The sequence below is a fragment of the Phasianus colchicus genome, chromosome 18, assembly GCF_987193195.1.
Source record: "Phasianus colchicus chromosome 18, bPhaCol1.hap1.1, whole genome shotgun sequence".
NCBI lineage: Eukaryota > Metazoa > Chordata > Aves > Galliformes > Phasianidae > Phasianus > Phasianus colchicus.
Window position 1 is genome coordinate 12,381,576 of NC_143453.1, and position 16,228 is coordinate 12,397,803.

Here is a 16,228-nt window from a genome sequence, read left to right on the forward strand (position 1 = left end):
AATGTGCACTGCCAATACTGCATACAAGTTGAGAAAACAGCATAATCAGTTAAAATAATCTGGGAGAATTTGGGATTAGGTGTAAGATAGAACTTAAGAGAAGCTTGTTAAATGGTAGTTAGTCCAAAGCAGAAAATAAGGATTTCATATGCTGTCTGGAGAGCTTAAATTATATTTTCCTTTCTGAATGGATGGCAGTTAAATAATTCTTCTCTAGGTCTGAATGCAGTACTTTAAGGACCTCTCTGGTTCTGAGACTAATTTTGAAGCACCAGGTGTTGAGAACAGCAAATGTAACTTGAGTAGTTATAGTTATTCCATGCTTCTGTCTTACAGATAATGAGAAAACTGGGAGTCGTGATATGATACCTATGGATGAACTTGGCCCAGGTAAATTCAGTCATAGATCAAACCTCGTGTCTGTTTCAGTAGAGCACACTTCTACTTACAGGAAAGTTCAACTTTTCTGTGAGTCATACTCTCTCAAATGGATGAAGTTGACATTTAAAAACAGAATGTTACCTTTCAAAAGGTTGGCTGTTGCTATTTTTTTCCTTTCTTTCCTTCTGTCTTAAATGCATGTACAGTGTACACACTAATTTATCCACTACTTTAAGCGTAGTACAGAAATTTTCATTCTAGCCTCTGTCCCTTGAGGCAGCTGCATTCTGTGTTGCAGATTTGGAAAAGGATAAAGTTGAAAAGGTACTTCAAAGGGAGCTTAAATCTACTCTGCCTCTGTTTTCTGTAGGTAACATATGAATGTTGGTACATGCAATGTTCCTGATGTTACTTTTCATGTACCTTCACCTAACTGAGCCAGACTTGTCCTTCAGATGGACAACTTCCAGCTACTGTCAGTGATGTGCTTTGAGACTGATAAACTCTGCAATTTCTGACTTGCAGAATTGTGGGTTTTTGCTTTACTCAGGCAGATAAAGGTACTGCCTGCTCCATTGGGAATTTGATTTAGTCCTTCCAGTTGGTAGTATTTTTTTTTTTAAGATATCCATACTACTGCCTTCAAATCAAACTGTTTGATATACTGCTATTTGTGTTCATAGCTGAAAAATTATTAAGTTAGAACCAAGGTGAATAACAGATACTGATTACCTTTCATATTCTTAGAAAATGAGGTACCACCTGTCTTGAATCCACCTGTCAGTATGTATTTAGCCTAAGGGAACGCTACAACATTTGTTCTCACAATGGAAGAAAGTAACTGCAGAGAAGATTGCATGGCAGCATAACTGCGTGCAAGCAGGTGCTGCACTCTGGGCAGTGCTGAATGTTTATAGTCTCAGGATTAATTGTTTCCTCGTGCTTTCAGGAGTTACTGGTATATATCTCAGTACCAAGAGAAATGCAAATTAACAGCATATATATGAAATCAGGCAGATGGCCTGAGCTATTCTGTTCTGCAATTCTTTCAGTGCTGTTAGAAGATGAAATCTGAAGTTTTCCTGATCCCATCTCCTGGGTGCTTTCATCTCCAATATGGCTATGACTTTCTGAGGTTTCAGAGATCAGTTGAGAAGGGAGTGCATGAATTTATCCAATCTTCTATCCTTAGTTCTAGGAAACCAGATTAACAATACTTCATCTCTTTCCTTCATGCTCTTCCAAGTGCTGCATGTTACATATCTTATGTGCATTCTTACAGGAGGAACTGGTCTAGAATAAGTATTTTGATTTTAACCTCATTGTGGATATTGTTACATTCTGGAGGACTTTTTGTTCTATTTTCCATTCTGAAGTGAACTTGCAGGTATTGGGAACAGAACATCACTATACACATTTCTGGGTTATTACCTCCAGTAAGCTTTGTTTAATCACATCTCCACATGTTCCACACCAGTCAAAGTTCTGAGCCTCCAGGAGACATGGAAAATTCAGTTACATTTGCCAAGAAAATGTATGACTGAATATCAGACAGTTGTTCAGCATCCCAGCTCATGTCTTTTTCATTTTTATTGCAGAAAGTCCTGTGCCCTGCTTTTGGTGGTGTTTTTTCCCTTTGTCTTTCTTTCTGACTTCTTTTGCCTTAAGATCTTTCTACTGTATATTCACTGTCTTCTAGAAATTATCATCAGCCTCCAACTTTGTGATGTTCATTTCATTTAATTCAGATGCTCCCATGTTTCATAATTCACCATTCTGGTGTACCACTTTGAGGCAGCATAGTTTGCTACCAAACATATTAGAATGTGTCACTGCAGAATTCAGTGGGTTTCCATGCTGTGCATGTTAGAGATACCCATCCTTTCAGCTGCACCCTTTGAGCCCAGTGTTCATCCTTCTCTGCAGTTTAGAAGACCATGCTTGTTCCAGAACATCACTATCTTTTGGCTGCTCCACTATTGCCTCTTATCAGAGTTAAGTCCTCTTGGTACCTGGCCCTTTACTGCTAAACTGATGTTGCCTTTTTTCCAAGACTGCAAAAAGAAGCATGCTGTTATCTCAGGTTGTTTGCCGATGCTGTGAAGTCGTCTTCTCAGTAAGTTCTTCTCAGTAAAGGAAATTATTTCCTTTTTTGTTAAATGTGGCTAGAGATAAAGAAAGATGTGTTCCACACTGACTGAAAGTACTGGACCAGTCAGCTTCCTGTTGTGTGGGGCAATGAGAGCACCTAGGCAGAGCTTGGTTACCTTGGGAAATGGAAAAACAGGTGTGTTATAAGTTACTGTGGGATGCAATAGACAGCCTTGTGCAGAGATGGCTCTGGTCTGTCAGACTTCATCAGCTCTGGACAGGAGACTCTGCACAGAGTAATCTGAAGATCAGCGATGCTTACTGTTGCAGTGCTGCCTCAGGGTGGCTGTGACCCTGAGCTGTCTGCAGGAGTGGCAGAACTGTGATCTCAAGGCTATGTGCTGAATCTGTGAGTCCTTCAAAACTACCTGAGCCTTAGTTAAGATGCAGTCAGTCTGCCAATATCATTAGAGAGCTGAGAATTGTTGAAAACAAAGATGCATAGTTCAGAAGTTTCTCTCAGACCTGCATGTCTTTAGGCATAACTTCTCCTTTTTCTTCCCTTCCTTCTTTGTGTGTCTTTATAAGCTGAGAGCTGTGTGAGAGCATAGATGGATTGACACTCAGAAGGCATTTGGTCATGTCATTTGTGATGACATAAGAATGTTGCTGCAGAATGAATGGCAGATACTTGGTAAAGCAATAGAGAAAATGAGGAGAAAGGTGAGAGAGGAATAAACAAGCTGAGAATGCTAAGTGCCTCTACTGACCAACAAAACTTTGTCTATAAACTAGATTATATTCGCTGCAAATAATGCATTTATACCTTGGAGCAGTAAGATAAGCATAGGTCTCCTTCATGCCCTGGAAACAAAGTTAGTTTTGGTAACTTGCTCAGAATCAATCTGAAAGATGAGAGAAGCAGTAGTCACTAGTCCTGGAGAGGTCCTTGGGGACAGAGGTGTTACTTTTCTGATGCAGCCTTCTTCAATACATTACTCATTTTATTAGGTCCAGTCATGAACTTCTGATCTCTGCTGCTGCATATCTTGACCAAGTTGTAGCACAGTGCTTGGTTTTCAGAAGCACAGACTGCAGTAGTGCTGATGTGTGCAACACCATTAGCATGCAGGGCACACAGCAGTGGGCTGACAGTACAAACTCCAAAATCTTGGGATTTTTTGCCCAATCTTCGTTAGATTCCTGTTGAGCGTGGGGTTTTACTTTGTTATTGTTTTAGTACTGAAGAACTGCCATACTCTAAGTTTTTCATTATTCATGTCTTTATTCTGACCTTGTTATCTGGGAAATAGTAAAGCTGCCATACCTCATCTTAATGGCTATTGCTTTCTGGGTGTAGGTTAAAGGTTTCTCTTTATGTCTTAGTAATTGATTTTAAAATGTTTTGGGGTCACCCTTGATACTAGTAAAGAAATGCAGAGTGATCTGTTACACCATTGTGAGTATAATTAAAATTTGACTGTGAAGAACTACCTCTCAGTTGAGTGTTCAAATTACTGTGAGTCAGCTTGCTTCTGTCATTCGTGCATATACCTGTGTGAACAATTTACTCCTAAATGAACGATGAATCTTTAATATGTAACTTAACTAGTAGTATTCATGCTAGACATTCTGAATTATTGATTATGCATTCCTCCACAAATTCTGGCTGGGTGACTGGATGCAACTGGTAGGCTTTGGGTTTTACCTTTTTTTTTTCCCCAAAAGGAATAGCCAGTAATGTTAACTTCTTTGTTGTCAACAAATGCTTGTGAGTGAAGTTCTGTGTAGCGGTGCTTTAAAATCAGTGTACTTCATGTGTAACTCAAACATGGTCAAGTAACGTTACGAGCCGTGATGTTATGAGTGCTACCTCAGGTCTATCTGCACTTTGTTTCCTGAGACGTGTAGAAAACTTGAGCTCTTGTAAAATTAACTTAACTGTAACCAGCATAAGTATCATATAGAACTGTGGTGTGACTGTTTGGTACAGGTCACTATGGCTGCTTTTGTCAGGTGGCCTCTTTGTGCCAAGGAAACCCCACAAAACAACTTCTTTTCTTAGTGACATTTTGCAGCAATATGCCAAGAGATGCACGTTTTGGGTAGAACCTTTTTGTGGTCTTCTAAGAGCCCGATTTGTCAGAATGTGAAAACATTACCAATCTCTCAGTTACATAGGTAAAAGCAAAAGCCTACAGGAATATATAGATTTGAGTGTCATTTACTCCAGATTATGGTGCTGTCAAAGTAGAGCAGGAAACAATCTATTTGTAACTGATAACGAGGGAAATCTGATGCATCAGGAAAAGAAATTCAGATTTGTGTTGGCTGAGCTGATTCAAAGCAGAATATATACTGAAATATATAAAGCTATTTCTTTATAATGCTCTCTCACACTTTTCCTCTGTGTGCTGATTACGTTTTCATATTGTTCCTTAGTTGTCAGGAGAAAAAGCACCATCAGGTGCTGCTTTGGAATGAAGGGCAGTCCTAGCACAGCAGGGTTTGCATCAACATTTCTTCCGACTCAACAGTCTCCTTTTTTCAGTGCATCGAAAGGGGCTATTTCAAATTACTGTGTGTCCTGTTAATAGTCAGGCTCAGGAAGAGTGGGAACATGCTGCAGAGCATTCAGAGAATGAACACAGCCAATTAATCAGGCTGCTAAGCAAGGAACACAAGATTTGAGCTGAATTTGGAGCTCATTAGCCACAGGGCTTGAGATGACAACTTGCTGCTTTCCTTAGGCACACTACAAAACTGCAGTAGGTTGGGATGAAAACAGTTCTGCTTGCTAATGAGTGCCAGCATCTGGCAGTGATACAAAAAAAAAAAAGCTTTTCTGTTTTAAACTGGTGAAAGTAAAATTTCAGAGCTGGAGCATATGTGAGAAGCAGGCAGCCAGCATCTTTGGGTTTTGATGGTCTATTTTCCTGTTTCTTTGCTGAAGAATACTGCTAGCATCAGCTCTATTTTGCTCTTCGTTGTGCTTCATGCCTAACTGTCATATTATTCCTCCTCAGATGGATACTCTACCATCGATCACCGGGACAAGGAGCGCAAGTACAAGACCAGCGACAACACAGGGGACGCCTCAGAGAAAGAACCTTTAAAAGTGAGATTCCCCTTTTGCTTAATGCCAGTTAGTGCCTTTAGAAGAAACAGAGCCTTGTGCTCGGCAAGCCTTGTGCTCAGCAAGAACAGGGTAGTTACTCACTAGAGGGCTATAAAGGGTTTTTTTGGTGTCTGTTTTTTGCTTGCCCATTGTTAAGATAAAAGCACCATTTCCTATCCTAGCACTGGCTAAGTAGAAATAAAAGCAAAATGCTGCTTTCCAGTGCAGAAGTAAATGCAGGCAATTGATATGTTCTTGTAGATGAATGAGGTTGTAAGAAAATCTTTATGCAGGCAGCATTCCCTTGCCCTATAGTGAATAACTGTATTCAGTCTTTATTCTGAGAACAGTCACTTCAGAACGTCACACTGCGTTATTGTTTTCACCATGAGAAGTACGTGTCAGCTTGTGCATCTGTCTAGAGCAGTGTGGTGAGCAGCATTCATTTCACCAGCACTCACTCAGAGTCCTGACTGTAGACAATGGGTGTGGGCCAAGGAGATGGAGAGGAAGGAGAGATGTGTGTACTTCTGAGGGTGTGCCTTCTAAAAACAAATTTAGACCACTTTCTAATTTAACAGCAACAACAACAATCTCTCTTCATAAAGTGTTCTGCCTTGAGGGTTGTGTGCAAATGTATTGTAGTGAATTCTGTTGAATTTCTGTTGCATTGCTATGCCTTTTCAGTAGATCTTTTTATTTAAAAGTTGCTTAGTGCTTCTAACAGTGCTGTGGCCATAACTTCTCCCTGGCCTCAAAACAAGCTTGTAGGGTAGGTCGTTTCTGAGAGGAAAAAAAAAGATTCAGTGAATCAAGAATCAGTGATAGGAAATACTATTGTTAGTCTGTAAAAAGCTGTCTTTAATAACCTTCAGCATATTGCTGATAATGTCAGAAAATCCAGGTGATTTGTGTTCACTGGAAACAATTAAACTTGAGTGAATCGAAAGAGAAACACTATATTGAAGTGAAATTAAAATGCGATTTGCAGAAAATTCGTTCTATTGTTTGTGGACCGGGAAGATATCCTTCTGTATCAGTCCACCTATGTTAATTTGCCTGTTCATGCATTTCTTTCTGTGTCCTCCCTTTCTGTGAAGGATATGCTGGAGAATGGCTTAAATCCAGCTGCAGTTTTAAGCACAGTTCACTTCTCAATTTGCCAGTTCTGGGTATGGTTGCATTCTGCTGGAGGCTGCCCAGTGAAACTTTTTAATATAATTGCTCGTTGTCTTGTGTCAACTCTGCAGTGCCAAACATGGCTTCCTGTTTTGAACCAGCGAGCCTTGAGTAAATGGTCCAGAGTAATGTGGCTGATCTGAAACACTGATCTCTTAGATTCAGCGGGAAGCTCACTTCCCACCCCTTTTTTATTTCCAACAGTCCTAGAAATAAGTGAGTATCAGAGCAATAGGTTGTTTAGGAAGCCTCTGCCACCCAGAAAGCTCTTTGATAAGAGAGCAGCCATTACTTTTTTTTTGTTTAGTCATCTTGCAGCTTCTTGACTAAGTCCAGATGTGGTAACATTAAAGTAATCCACTAGTGATCACCTTTCTGTCTAAACCTTCCCAGTACATTTCTGTTTGACAGGGTCTGGTGAAGACAGAAGAGCACACTCTCACTTTGCCACTTGGAGGTGGTTGTGCTCTCTAATTTGTTTCTTTTTTTTTTTTTTTTTTTTTGCAACTGATACAACATGATTACTGAATTCAGTGTGTGCTCCCTCCTCCAGCATTCCTCTGAAGTAACAAGAGATGGCTCAGCTTGAACCAGTATTAATGGTATAAATTTTGTCCCCTCATAACAGTTGTAATGTGTATTATGAGGATGCAGTGAGAACAGATGCATTAAGTGACATAAGTATTTTGATCAGTACAGCCTTGACAGAAAATGTCTTTCCAGAGAAAATAGGCTAAGGCAGAAGAGTTAACAAATACTTGTTATTTTTGCCACTCAGAGTTCAAGGACATGGTTTTCAAAATCATGTCATTCAGCCCAAACTCCCAGTGTATGTCTGAGGTGAAGCACAACCCAGAGTTCCAGGGAGCAGTCGCTTTGCTTTTAGAGGAATGGGATAAAAAATATTTCACCTCAGTTATGTGCAGCCATACTTTATGCTGTCTTCTGGTTTTAGGGATAAAGGGCTGCCTGAATTCAGCTTGTTCTATGCCTCAAAAGCAGTCACCGGTGCATCCCCAGCTGGAGCAAAGTCTGAGTAGCTGCTACTCTCCCCTGTCCTATGAAAGAGAACTCTGGGGTCTTCTGGTTTATAAACTGTTCAATAACGAGGCTTTGAAACTCAAGAGTGGCCAAGCATTTTGAATAATGATGGCAGAGAAGTGCAGCCTTTGGCTGCTACAAGTGCTCTTGTTGGTATTGTGCCTTTGCTGATCCTGTTTCTTTCTCCACCACTAATTTTCCCTTGTGCTCCTTTGAGCTGACTTGTTTGGTGGTTTTGTTTGATTAATCCGCTCTGTTTTGCTTTTAACTCCTCACCCTGTGCTGCAGAATGACACAAATAGGAAAAACATTAACAGGAGTAACAGGGCTTCGGTGAATCTGGTGGATGCTCGTGACATTAAACCCCAGCCTGTTGACTCCTGGGTCTAATTTGCATGCATGGTAGGTCATTTTAATGGTAATTGGTGCTAGTGATTAACTTGTCTTGTGCATGATCTGTTTAGCTGTGGAATCTCTTCAGGGCTAACTGCTAACTGAGTCCTTTCAGAGAAAGGAAAATAGATTTGAAAACGTGGTATTTATGTTATTCATTGTGTCTTTAATGGAACGCAATCAAACACTCCTGTTTGATTAAAAAATAATCTGTCAAGTAACTAGACAGCACAGTAGTATCTTGAATGATTGGCTGTCAGCCAAAATGTGAAATATTTCTCCTGGAAGGCCATGGGAATGACTTTAAATACTGTGTTTCTACTTCCAACCATTTTTTTTTCCCCTTCAGACTCATTATAAGGATTAGCCTTAGAGTAAAAGAAAAAGAGTATCCTTCTCTATTTATGGATGTCCCCTGAGGTTCCCTAGAATTAAAAGCCATGCCTGTCTGCAAGAAAGCTGCTGCCTGTACACAGTTACTGTGCAAGGGGAGGTGATTTTGGTTACACAATAAACGTCAAGCCACAACTCCCACTTCCCAATTCTTTCTTATTCTGTTGTTAAAGAAAGGCGCCTTTTTGTCGTGTTGTAGCTCTCTGCCTTTGCTATGAGCCAAGTCCCTATTATTGTCACTATCCTTTCTTTATTTCCTGCTACTGCTGACCTGTCTCCTGCTGTTTTGCTGACAGTCCTCTACCCTGGTTATACCATCCGTCACTGTCAGATGTGATGCCCCATTTGGAATAGCTGATCTTGTGCCCCTGGTGGCTGAAGGAACACCTAAGAGACGGTTGCAACGGCCATTGGAGTGGACAGTAGGCCTTTGAGGCTCAAATTCCAAAAAGTGGAGTGTTATCCACTCTCATAATTAGACATGGAAATCACATGCAGTAGTGGGAGAGAGAGCGCCTGTATGTTTGGGGTTTTCATTTTTGAGGTCTCCTTCTTTTAAGACTCTAGTCTTAAGATAAGTGCTATGTGTTTGCAGACTGTTTCTCTTCCTGGGTTGGAAGTGCTTGGCCAGAGTAGTTTTTAAAGCCCCCTGGTAGCCTTGTGTAGCCACGGAGCAGGTCCCAGCAGCGTTGGCTTTATGCAGCTGGTCGGTGCTGTGTAGTCAGCCTTGTTGGCTCAGCCAGAGGGCAAGGATAAACATGTGCAGTGCTGTACACCTCCAGTCTTGCACTCTTCTTCGTAGCGTATGGGTGGAACTTTGAATGAAGTCTATGATCATTTTCTCCCAGTCAGACCTTTCAACAAACCCATACACTGGGATACAGTAGGATTTCTATTCATTGTTCTACCACTAGGGGATGGAGATCACCGATGCCACGTTGCTTGCTGGTATTAATCAGTTCTGGCTTTATTTTGCAGGCCTAGAGTCCAACCACATTTTTTTTTAATTGAGGGGGAGAAAAAAGCATTGAATTGACACAGGATTTCATCAGTCACCACTGCCATTCCGATCTGGAGGGCGCTGCATCACTGACAAGGCTGCGGATTCTGAGAGAATGCAGGGAGAAAACACAACTGACTGCCATTGCCAACCCCAGAGCACCATGCCTTACAGCAAGACGATTTGCTTTTTAAATCAGTTACATTCCCACCAGACATAGCTGCCTCCTGCTCCCTCCCACTCCTGCAAGAATAAAGCAAGGAAGAAAAGAGAATCCAAGTTCCATCCGGCTGGCTGCATTCTTAGGTGACTCTTACATGTGGAAGGAGCCAAGAATGAGAAGTGAAGGTCATGCAGCAGCAAAGAGGACAGCTTCATAAGTGAACTGCAGAATATTTGAAATGATACCTTAGGTGTAGTCATGAAGATAATAGCACTTTTACGGATTGGGTCCCATTGTTTTCTTTTTGTTTTGGGGGATTTATTTTGAACTGTGAATCTAACATTTTTAAAGGGTTTTTGAAAAATGCTGAGGTTTTCTTCGTTATTTCAACAGGAATTGCAGGAATGTTGAGTGGGTTTATTGAATTTCAATGAAGAGAAAATACAGAACAAAAAATATTAAATGCTGGCCAAATGAACTGGAGAGTAGATAACAAAATTAATGCAAGCTGTATAAATCTGCTTTTAGAGTAAGCTATATCAATGACAGTGCTATATTATCGTTATAATCTGATGTACAGTACTTCTGCCTTTTGATTCTGTAATGGCTCTGCTTTTATTTCCACATGAAGGTTTTAGTGTCCCCAGTTCAGAAATGTATGCTGAGAAATGGAGTTGGCTGGCTTTTTATTTTCTTATTCTCAAAGATTGCAGTAAGGAGCTTTTACTTTTTAATTGTATCAGTGTTACATTGACGACAATTAACAATTTATTTTGCTGTAGCTGTTAACACATTGGAAGAAATAGAAGCTTCTTCGCTGGATGTCTTATTTTGAACATACTATATTCATTTTAGATGGGTCTGTCATTTATATTTGATGGTAAATTTATCACTGTTGGATCCATGTTTGCTTTGGGCTACAGATCCTGATGGAAAATGTCATAAAGGGAACAGATTAGACATTTTTAAAATCATCATCATTTCTGTGTTCCCTTGATTTTGTTTTGAGATGACATTTTTTTGGTGGTATGAAAATCATCCATGTGCAAATGTTCTCCTCTTAGATGCCATGGTGTGCTCTGCTCTGCTCTGGATAAGGCAGAATTTTTACCTCATGAGAACAGAGAACATCCGCTGCGTATACAGAATCTGATAATGCTGTGAACTAAGTGACTTTAGATCACTGATTTTCTCCAGGCATTGGTCAAGGGAGGGCAGCAGAAGAGAATAGGAATGAAATATCTCACTAGTAGCATCAGAGGGCTTTTGCTGATTTTGTTTGGTTGCCACATTTAATTCTAAATAAGCTCCTAAAAATGGTGTGACTGGAAAGCACATTTTTGAGCCTAGCAAACATCATTTGGGGTTTTCAGTGCCTGCCATTTCCTTTCTAATTAAAAAGGGGAAATATCCAACAACCTTGCCTCACCCAAAATATTACTGTAATAGTAAACGTCTGAAGTTTTTGTTAAAAAAAAAAAAAATTAAAAAAATTTAAAAACACACAAAAAAAGCAAGTACCAAGAGCTTTCTATCTTCATGAGTATATTAAAAAATTGACATGAATACATATATATAAATAAATAAATCTATATATCTATATATATATTGTTGTGCAGAGGATAGGTTAATAAAACCATGTAAAGTAGTTTGCAGGAGAGGGAAGCATTTGTTGATTCAGGGAAAAAGACTGATGCCAGAAGCTGTCAGTGATTTGGATGATACATGTGCTCCTTCACCCTCCTCCCTTTTGACCCTCATCTTCTATGTACATTGCAGTAGTTACTTCTGGATCATAGAGAAGGTGAAGTTGCTCAGAGCAAATTAAGATAGCAAGTATTTGTGGGGTTTTCACCTGCATGAGAGTCCTGTTGGACCAAAAATGCTCAGCAGATCAAGGGAAGCAGAGATGCATCTGTGATTATCAACATCTGTGTCAGAGGCAGTGTCTCTCTATGTGTAGACATAAAGTGTGGCAATGAAACCAGATACATAGTCTGACTGTATATTATATCAATGGTGCTCTTTTCATACTTGTTCTGCCAATACGCGGAGACCCTTTTAACCAAGCTACACAGAAACGTTTTATATCACTTTTGGTTATGTACTTGGTGTATTCTTTTTGTATATGAAAGGATTTTTTTAAAAACGTCCAGTAATTAGCAATGGAACCTGCTTTGTAGCTAATTATAGAACAGTTTAAGAAAAGGGCCATGCTGTCAGTCTGTCCCTGATCTACTTCAAACCATATATTTACCAAAGGAGTCTGAGCAAAAGTTCATTTAAAATAAAGACCTGACTGTTGAGTCTCTGCTAAGACTTTGTGATTTAGTTGTTGTACAAATATTTCAAAGCCAGCAAGAGGTTAGAAGAGAGAAAATTGCAGGAAAGGGGGAAGTGATGTGACTGGGGGCCAGTTATGTCCATGACCGCCTGTGCCAGGTATCATATGGCTCTCAATGGGGCACTACAAGGACACTCAAAGTCTGTATGGGTATCTATTTTTGTCTCTGTCATTAGTGAGTCAAACTAAAAACACTAAGGAAAACTTGCGAAGCAAATTCAGACCCTATCCAACTTCCCCCCCGAAGACCTTTTCATATTTAAACTGCATCCTCTGTCAAGCAAACCTCCCTGTCAGGTTAGATGGAATTGGCTGCGAGGCTTGTTGTAGCAAACTGTTCTTCTTCCTTTTCCCTGAGATAAAGTGTTCTTGGCAGCCCCAATGGCTTAGAGTTGAGAACATGGTTTATTGCAACAAAAAAGCAAAGGATAGTACCTAAGAGGTAAAATACCAAGTCCACGTGCCAAGACGTCCTCCTAGGAAACGACATCTTACTTTTGCCCTTCCCATGCCTTACAGTAATGATGAATTCCTAGGTATGTAGCAATAACCAATAATGCATCATTTACGTTACTGTGTTTATTTTTTTTTCTTCTCACCAAGCTGTTGTTCAGATGATGCAAAAAGAAAATGGATGAGAATGACTTGCATATGAGACTGTTGCCTTGTACTATCAGCTCACAAGCCAAAATCTCTAGCAAGATCCTTTGAACTTGTTTGGTGATTTATCCAGTGTCCTTTTCATCTGTGGCCACACACTAACTTCTGGAATGCATTGGTGGGATATGTGTCCACACCTGTCCCTCCATCTCTCCTTGTTAATGCAAGTGTGTCTGGGCTGGTTGAGCAATTCTGGAATGTGGGTAAATAAACCAGTAATTGTTGAGTTTGTGTTGGCAGCAGGGACAGTATGTTAAGAAGGGAAAGTGGCAGTGTGTGTAACTAATGCTGCAGTATGGTCTAGAGGCTCCTGCTCAAAGGCAGGCAGTGCTTTTTAGGGCTCAGGTATGTGACCTCCTCTTTTCCTGTTGGTTCCACTGTGAAAACTGGAGGCAGTCTGTCTGCAAAGAGCTGGGGTAGAAGAGATTGATACCTGCAGAAATTTAAGTGGGAGGGGTGGTTGTGGAAGGAGAAGATGGCTGTTGCAAGACTCCTAATAAAGAGGAGGAAGAAATTTGATGGCCCAGTAAGGGCTGAGATAACAGGGGATGGAAAAGATTTCTGATGGCAAATAACTGCTGAACTTTCATCCCAGGGAGATGGCTTGCTCACCGCCCAGGCATATTCAGTAGGCTGTGGAGGTTAAACAGAAGGAAAACCAAGTAACAACACTGATGGGGCCACTTAACATTACCTGTCGAGACTGCCAGATAAGCATCAAGTTGGGCTGTTGAGTGGATGAGTGATCAATGCTTCCAACTCTAAGGATTCTGTGATTGTTTGTACAGCATCCAGCTGAAAGGCAAGATGTAAGGACATTTTGTTTCTGTGTTGGAGCTAAAAAGTAATTTAGCCGTAAGTGTAACTTGACAAATCAAAGATGGTTGCCAGCTTGAAGTGTTCCCCCAGGAGCAGCTTGGGCAGCCAGAAGTCTTATGGGCAGAACACCTGAGTGTCCTGGTTCTACACTTGTGCGTTCAGACCCACAGATTCTAAGTGTATATATTAGGAAAGTAAATCTTGTCTCCTTTGCCAAGACTTTATAAAAGGGATTGACTTGGGGACTAGGAACTGACTTGTTAAGTGATGCATTAAGGAAGTGGGGGTGGCATGTTTATTAAAGCCAATGAGAGGAATAGTTGTTCCTGCCAGCTGAGAGGAATAGTTTTCAGTGATGACTTCTAGCATGCACAGTTTGTGCCGGGCAAAGCAGTTTTCACTCCTACAGCAGTTTTGTTAGCTTGAAGGTGGTGAGTTACTTTCTGTTACTTGCCTTAAAGTTGAGCTTATGGGCTCCGTTGTTTATGAGAGAGAGGCACGTTTTAAACACTTGGAGTAAGTAAAGCTTCAGAAGCCACATGAACTCATTATAGACTGGTTACAGTCCCTTCTGTCCAGCTGCCCACTCACTGTAAACTATAGTGTGCCAGTAAGTTCAGCCAGAAGTTTTGTGCTGTTGGGGTTGGATTACACTCTCAGTTTTGAAGGTGTTTACATAGGCATAGTTTCTCGCAGCGTTTTTGTTTTAATGCCCATAAAATCTGGTGTTTCCTTATCTTTGTCAGAGAAATCCTCTGATTTATTGGTACAGTAACTAATCTAGTGCATTTAAAGGAAAGTTGTTATGAATCTCTTTTATTCTGTCTTAAGTTTTACATTGGGATAGGATGTTAGGAAGTCCATTTGCAAATGAGGAGGAAGATAGTGCAGATACTACAAGGCCTGCCAATTGGTTCTTACTTTTCAGAAAAACAAAGTAAATAGACTAAGAAGCTTACTGGTAATTAGTAGCTAATGTGTTTGTAACTATCATGTGCCTTAAAATTTTCATGGTAGGAGAATAAAAAAAATAAATCAACAATGTGTTTTCTGTAATACTGCTCAACATTCTCTCTGTAGTTTAGACTGGTGGGGTTTTGCATTGTATTTACACTGTACTATAAATTGAAACACTTAGAATGGTTTGATTTTACCAGTATGGAGAGGAAAAAAGGTGGATTATGCTTTTCATGGAACAAATGTTACCGTGACAGAATGTATTATTACTATAGGATCTTTCCATAATGCAGACAAGTAGAATGCTTGTTAGAAACCAGGTATGTAGGATAACAATTTGGTGTGTTTTCAATAAACCATGCCTGGAAAGAATATATGTGCCATTGGTTATCTTTTTGTTATATCAGATATCTCAAATATTCTTTTGGCTTTGCAACAGCAGTTTTCTGTGGCAGGGAATTATTCAATGCTAGCTCAGGTCAGCACTCTGTGTTAGTAAAAGGTCAGTGGTAATGAGGGCAATTGGAATATCCTTTAAACTGGTACACCTGGAAATGTTTGATTTATTGCTATATGCTGTAGTTGTAGCACAAAGTCCTCTAAGGGCTTTGGACTGTAGGTCATGTTTTTTTCCCCCTTTTTAATGTACAAGCCTTTTTCTTTGAGGAAGACACCTCAGTCACTGCTCAGAGAACTGCACATTTGGGACCACAAACCTAACTTGCTGATGTCTTTTCCATTTGAGAAGCTATTTAACCTCTCCCAGTTTGGTTGTAAAATTTGTGTAATCTTATAGAGATTTCACATCTCTGAAATGTCTGCAAGTATTCTCAAAAATATAAGTGCAAAATAATAATAAAATCTTTTAAGTTCATCGTAGCTATGCATGAGATTTGGTTTCGATGAAAAATTGTTATTTTGGAGATGTCCCAAACAGTTTACATTTGTTACCATGTTGGGGGAAAAACCCTATACTGAAAAGTCAATATTCCAAGTAACAGCCAATTACTGACACATCTGTTCTGGGTAATTCTCCTGAGGACTACCTCTCCTTGGCACATTCATCTGTGTTGAAAGTGTCAGTAGGGCTTTACCTAAACATATTATGGTTATTGACATTCATGAAACCCTGTAAATCTTGACATGAGTGTTGTGCAGGGTCTTGCAGAGTTCAGGTCAGATTTTCTGTGAGTTAAATGTTGATGAACTATTGCTGACCACGGAGAGTTTGCTGTATATTAATGCCTGATTGTAGCATTCAGAGGACTGTAAGGTTCCGTTTACTTGTGGATGCTTGCTGACAACACTGGGAAGGTTGTCTTCAGCTCACCTTCCCTCCTTATTTCAGGTGCAGTGCGTCATGCATCCCCAGGAATTTCGTCAAGTCATTTCCAGATTCTGTTCTTGTGGTAGGAGGATCTATTTTCAAATGTGTGGTAAGATGTGAGCTCCTGAGCTTAGCATCTTGTTCCAAAGTAGCATCCATATTGTACTGAAATGAGGAATCTGATTATTTTTTTTCCTCTGAATGCAATATTATGATAATGAATAGCAGATGCTGTAGGTAAGATACTGAGCTAACACAAATATGTTGTTTCTACAACTGACCTTTTGTAGCTGTCAAAGTGATTTCATTTTCAGCTTATCACAGCTTGGGCAAATGGAAGCAGCAAGTCCTGCAGGTGAAAG

At 40.1% G+C, this 16,228-nt stretch overlaps 1 protein-coding gene across 20 annotated transcripts in view; it reads left to right on the plus strand.

The window, feature by feature from the left end:
- ARVCF (ARVCF delta catenin family member) overlaps positions 1-15,358 on the plus strand; it is a 221,533-nt gene extending 206,175 nt beyond the window's left edge. For 9 of the 20 annotated variants that reach the window (XM_031592790.2, XM_031592793.2, XM_090121001.1 and 6 more), the window contains 4 exons: positions 337-390; positions 5,499-5,590; positions 8,099-8,212; positions 9,575-15,358. In XM_031592790.2, coding sequence (XP_031448650.2) covers positions 337-390; positions 5,499-5,590; positions 8,099-8,200 — 248 coding nt within the window. In that variant the 3' untranslated portion in view covers positions 8,201-8,212; positions 9,575-15,358. The remainder of the gene's footprint in view (positions 1-336; positions 391-5,498; positions 5,591-8,098; positions 8,213-9,574) is intronic. The other 11 variants (XM_090120999.1, XM_090121003.1, XM_090121002.1 and 8 more) reach the window with 3 other exon arrangements.
- Positions 15,359-16,228: the final 870 nt, after the last annotated feature.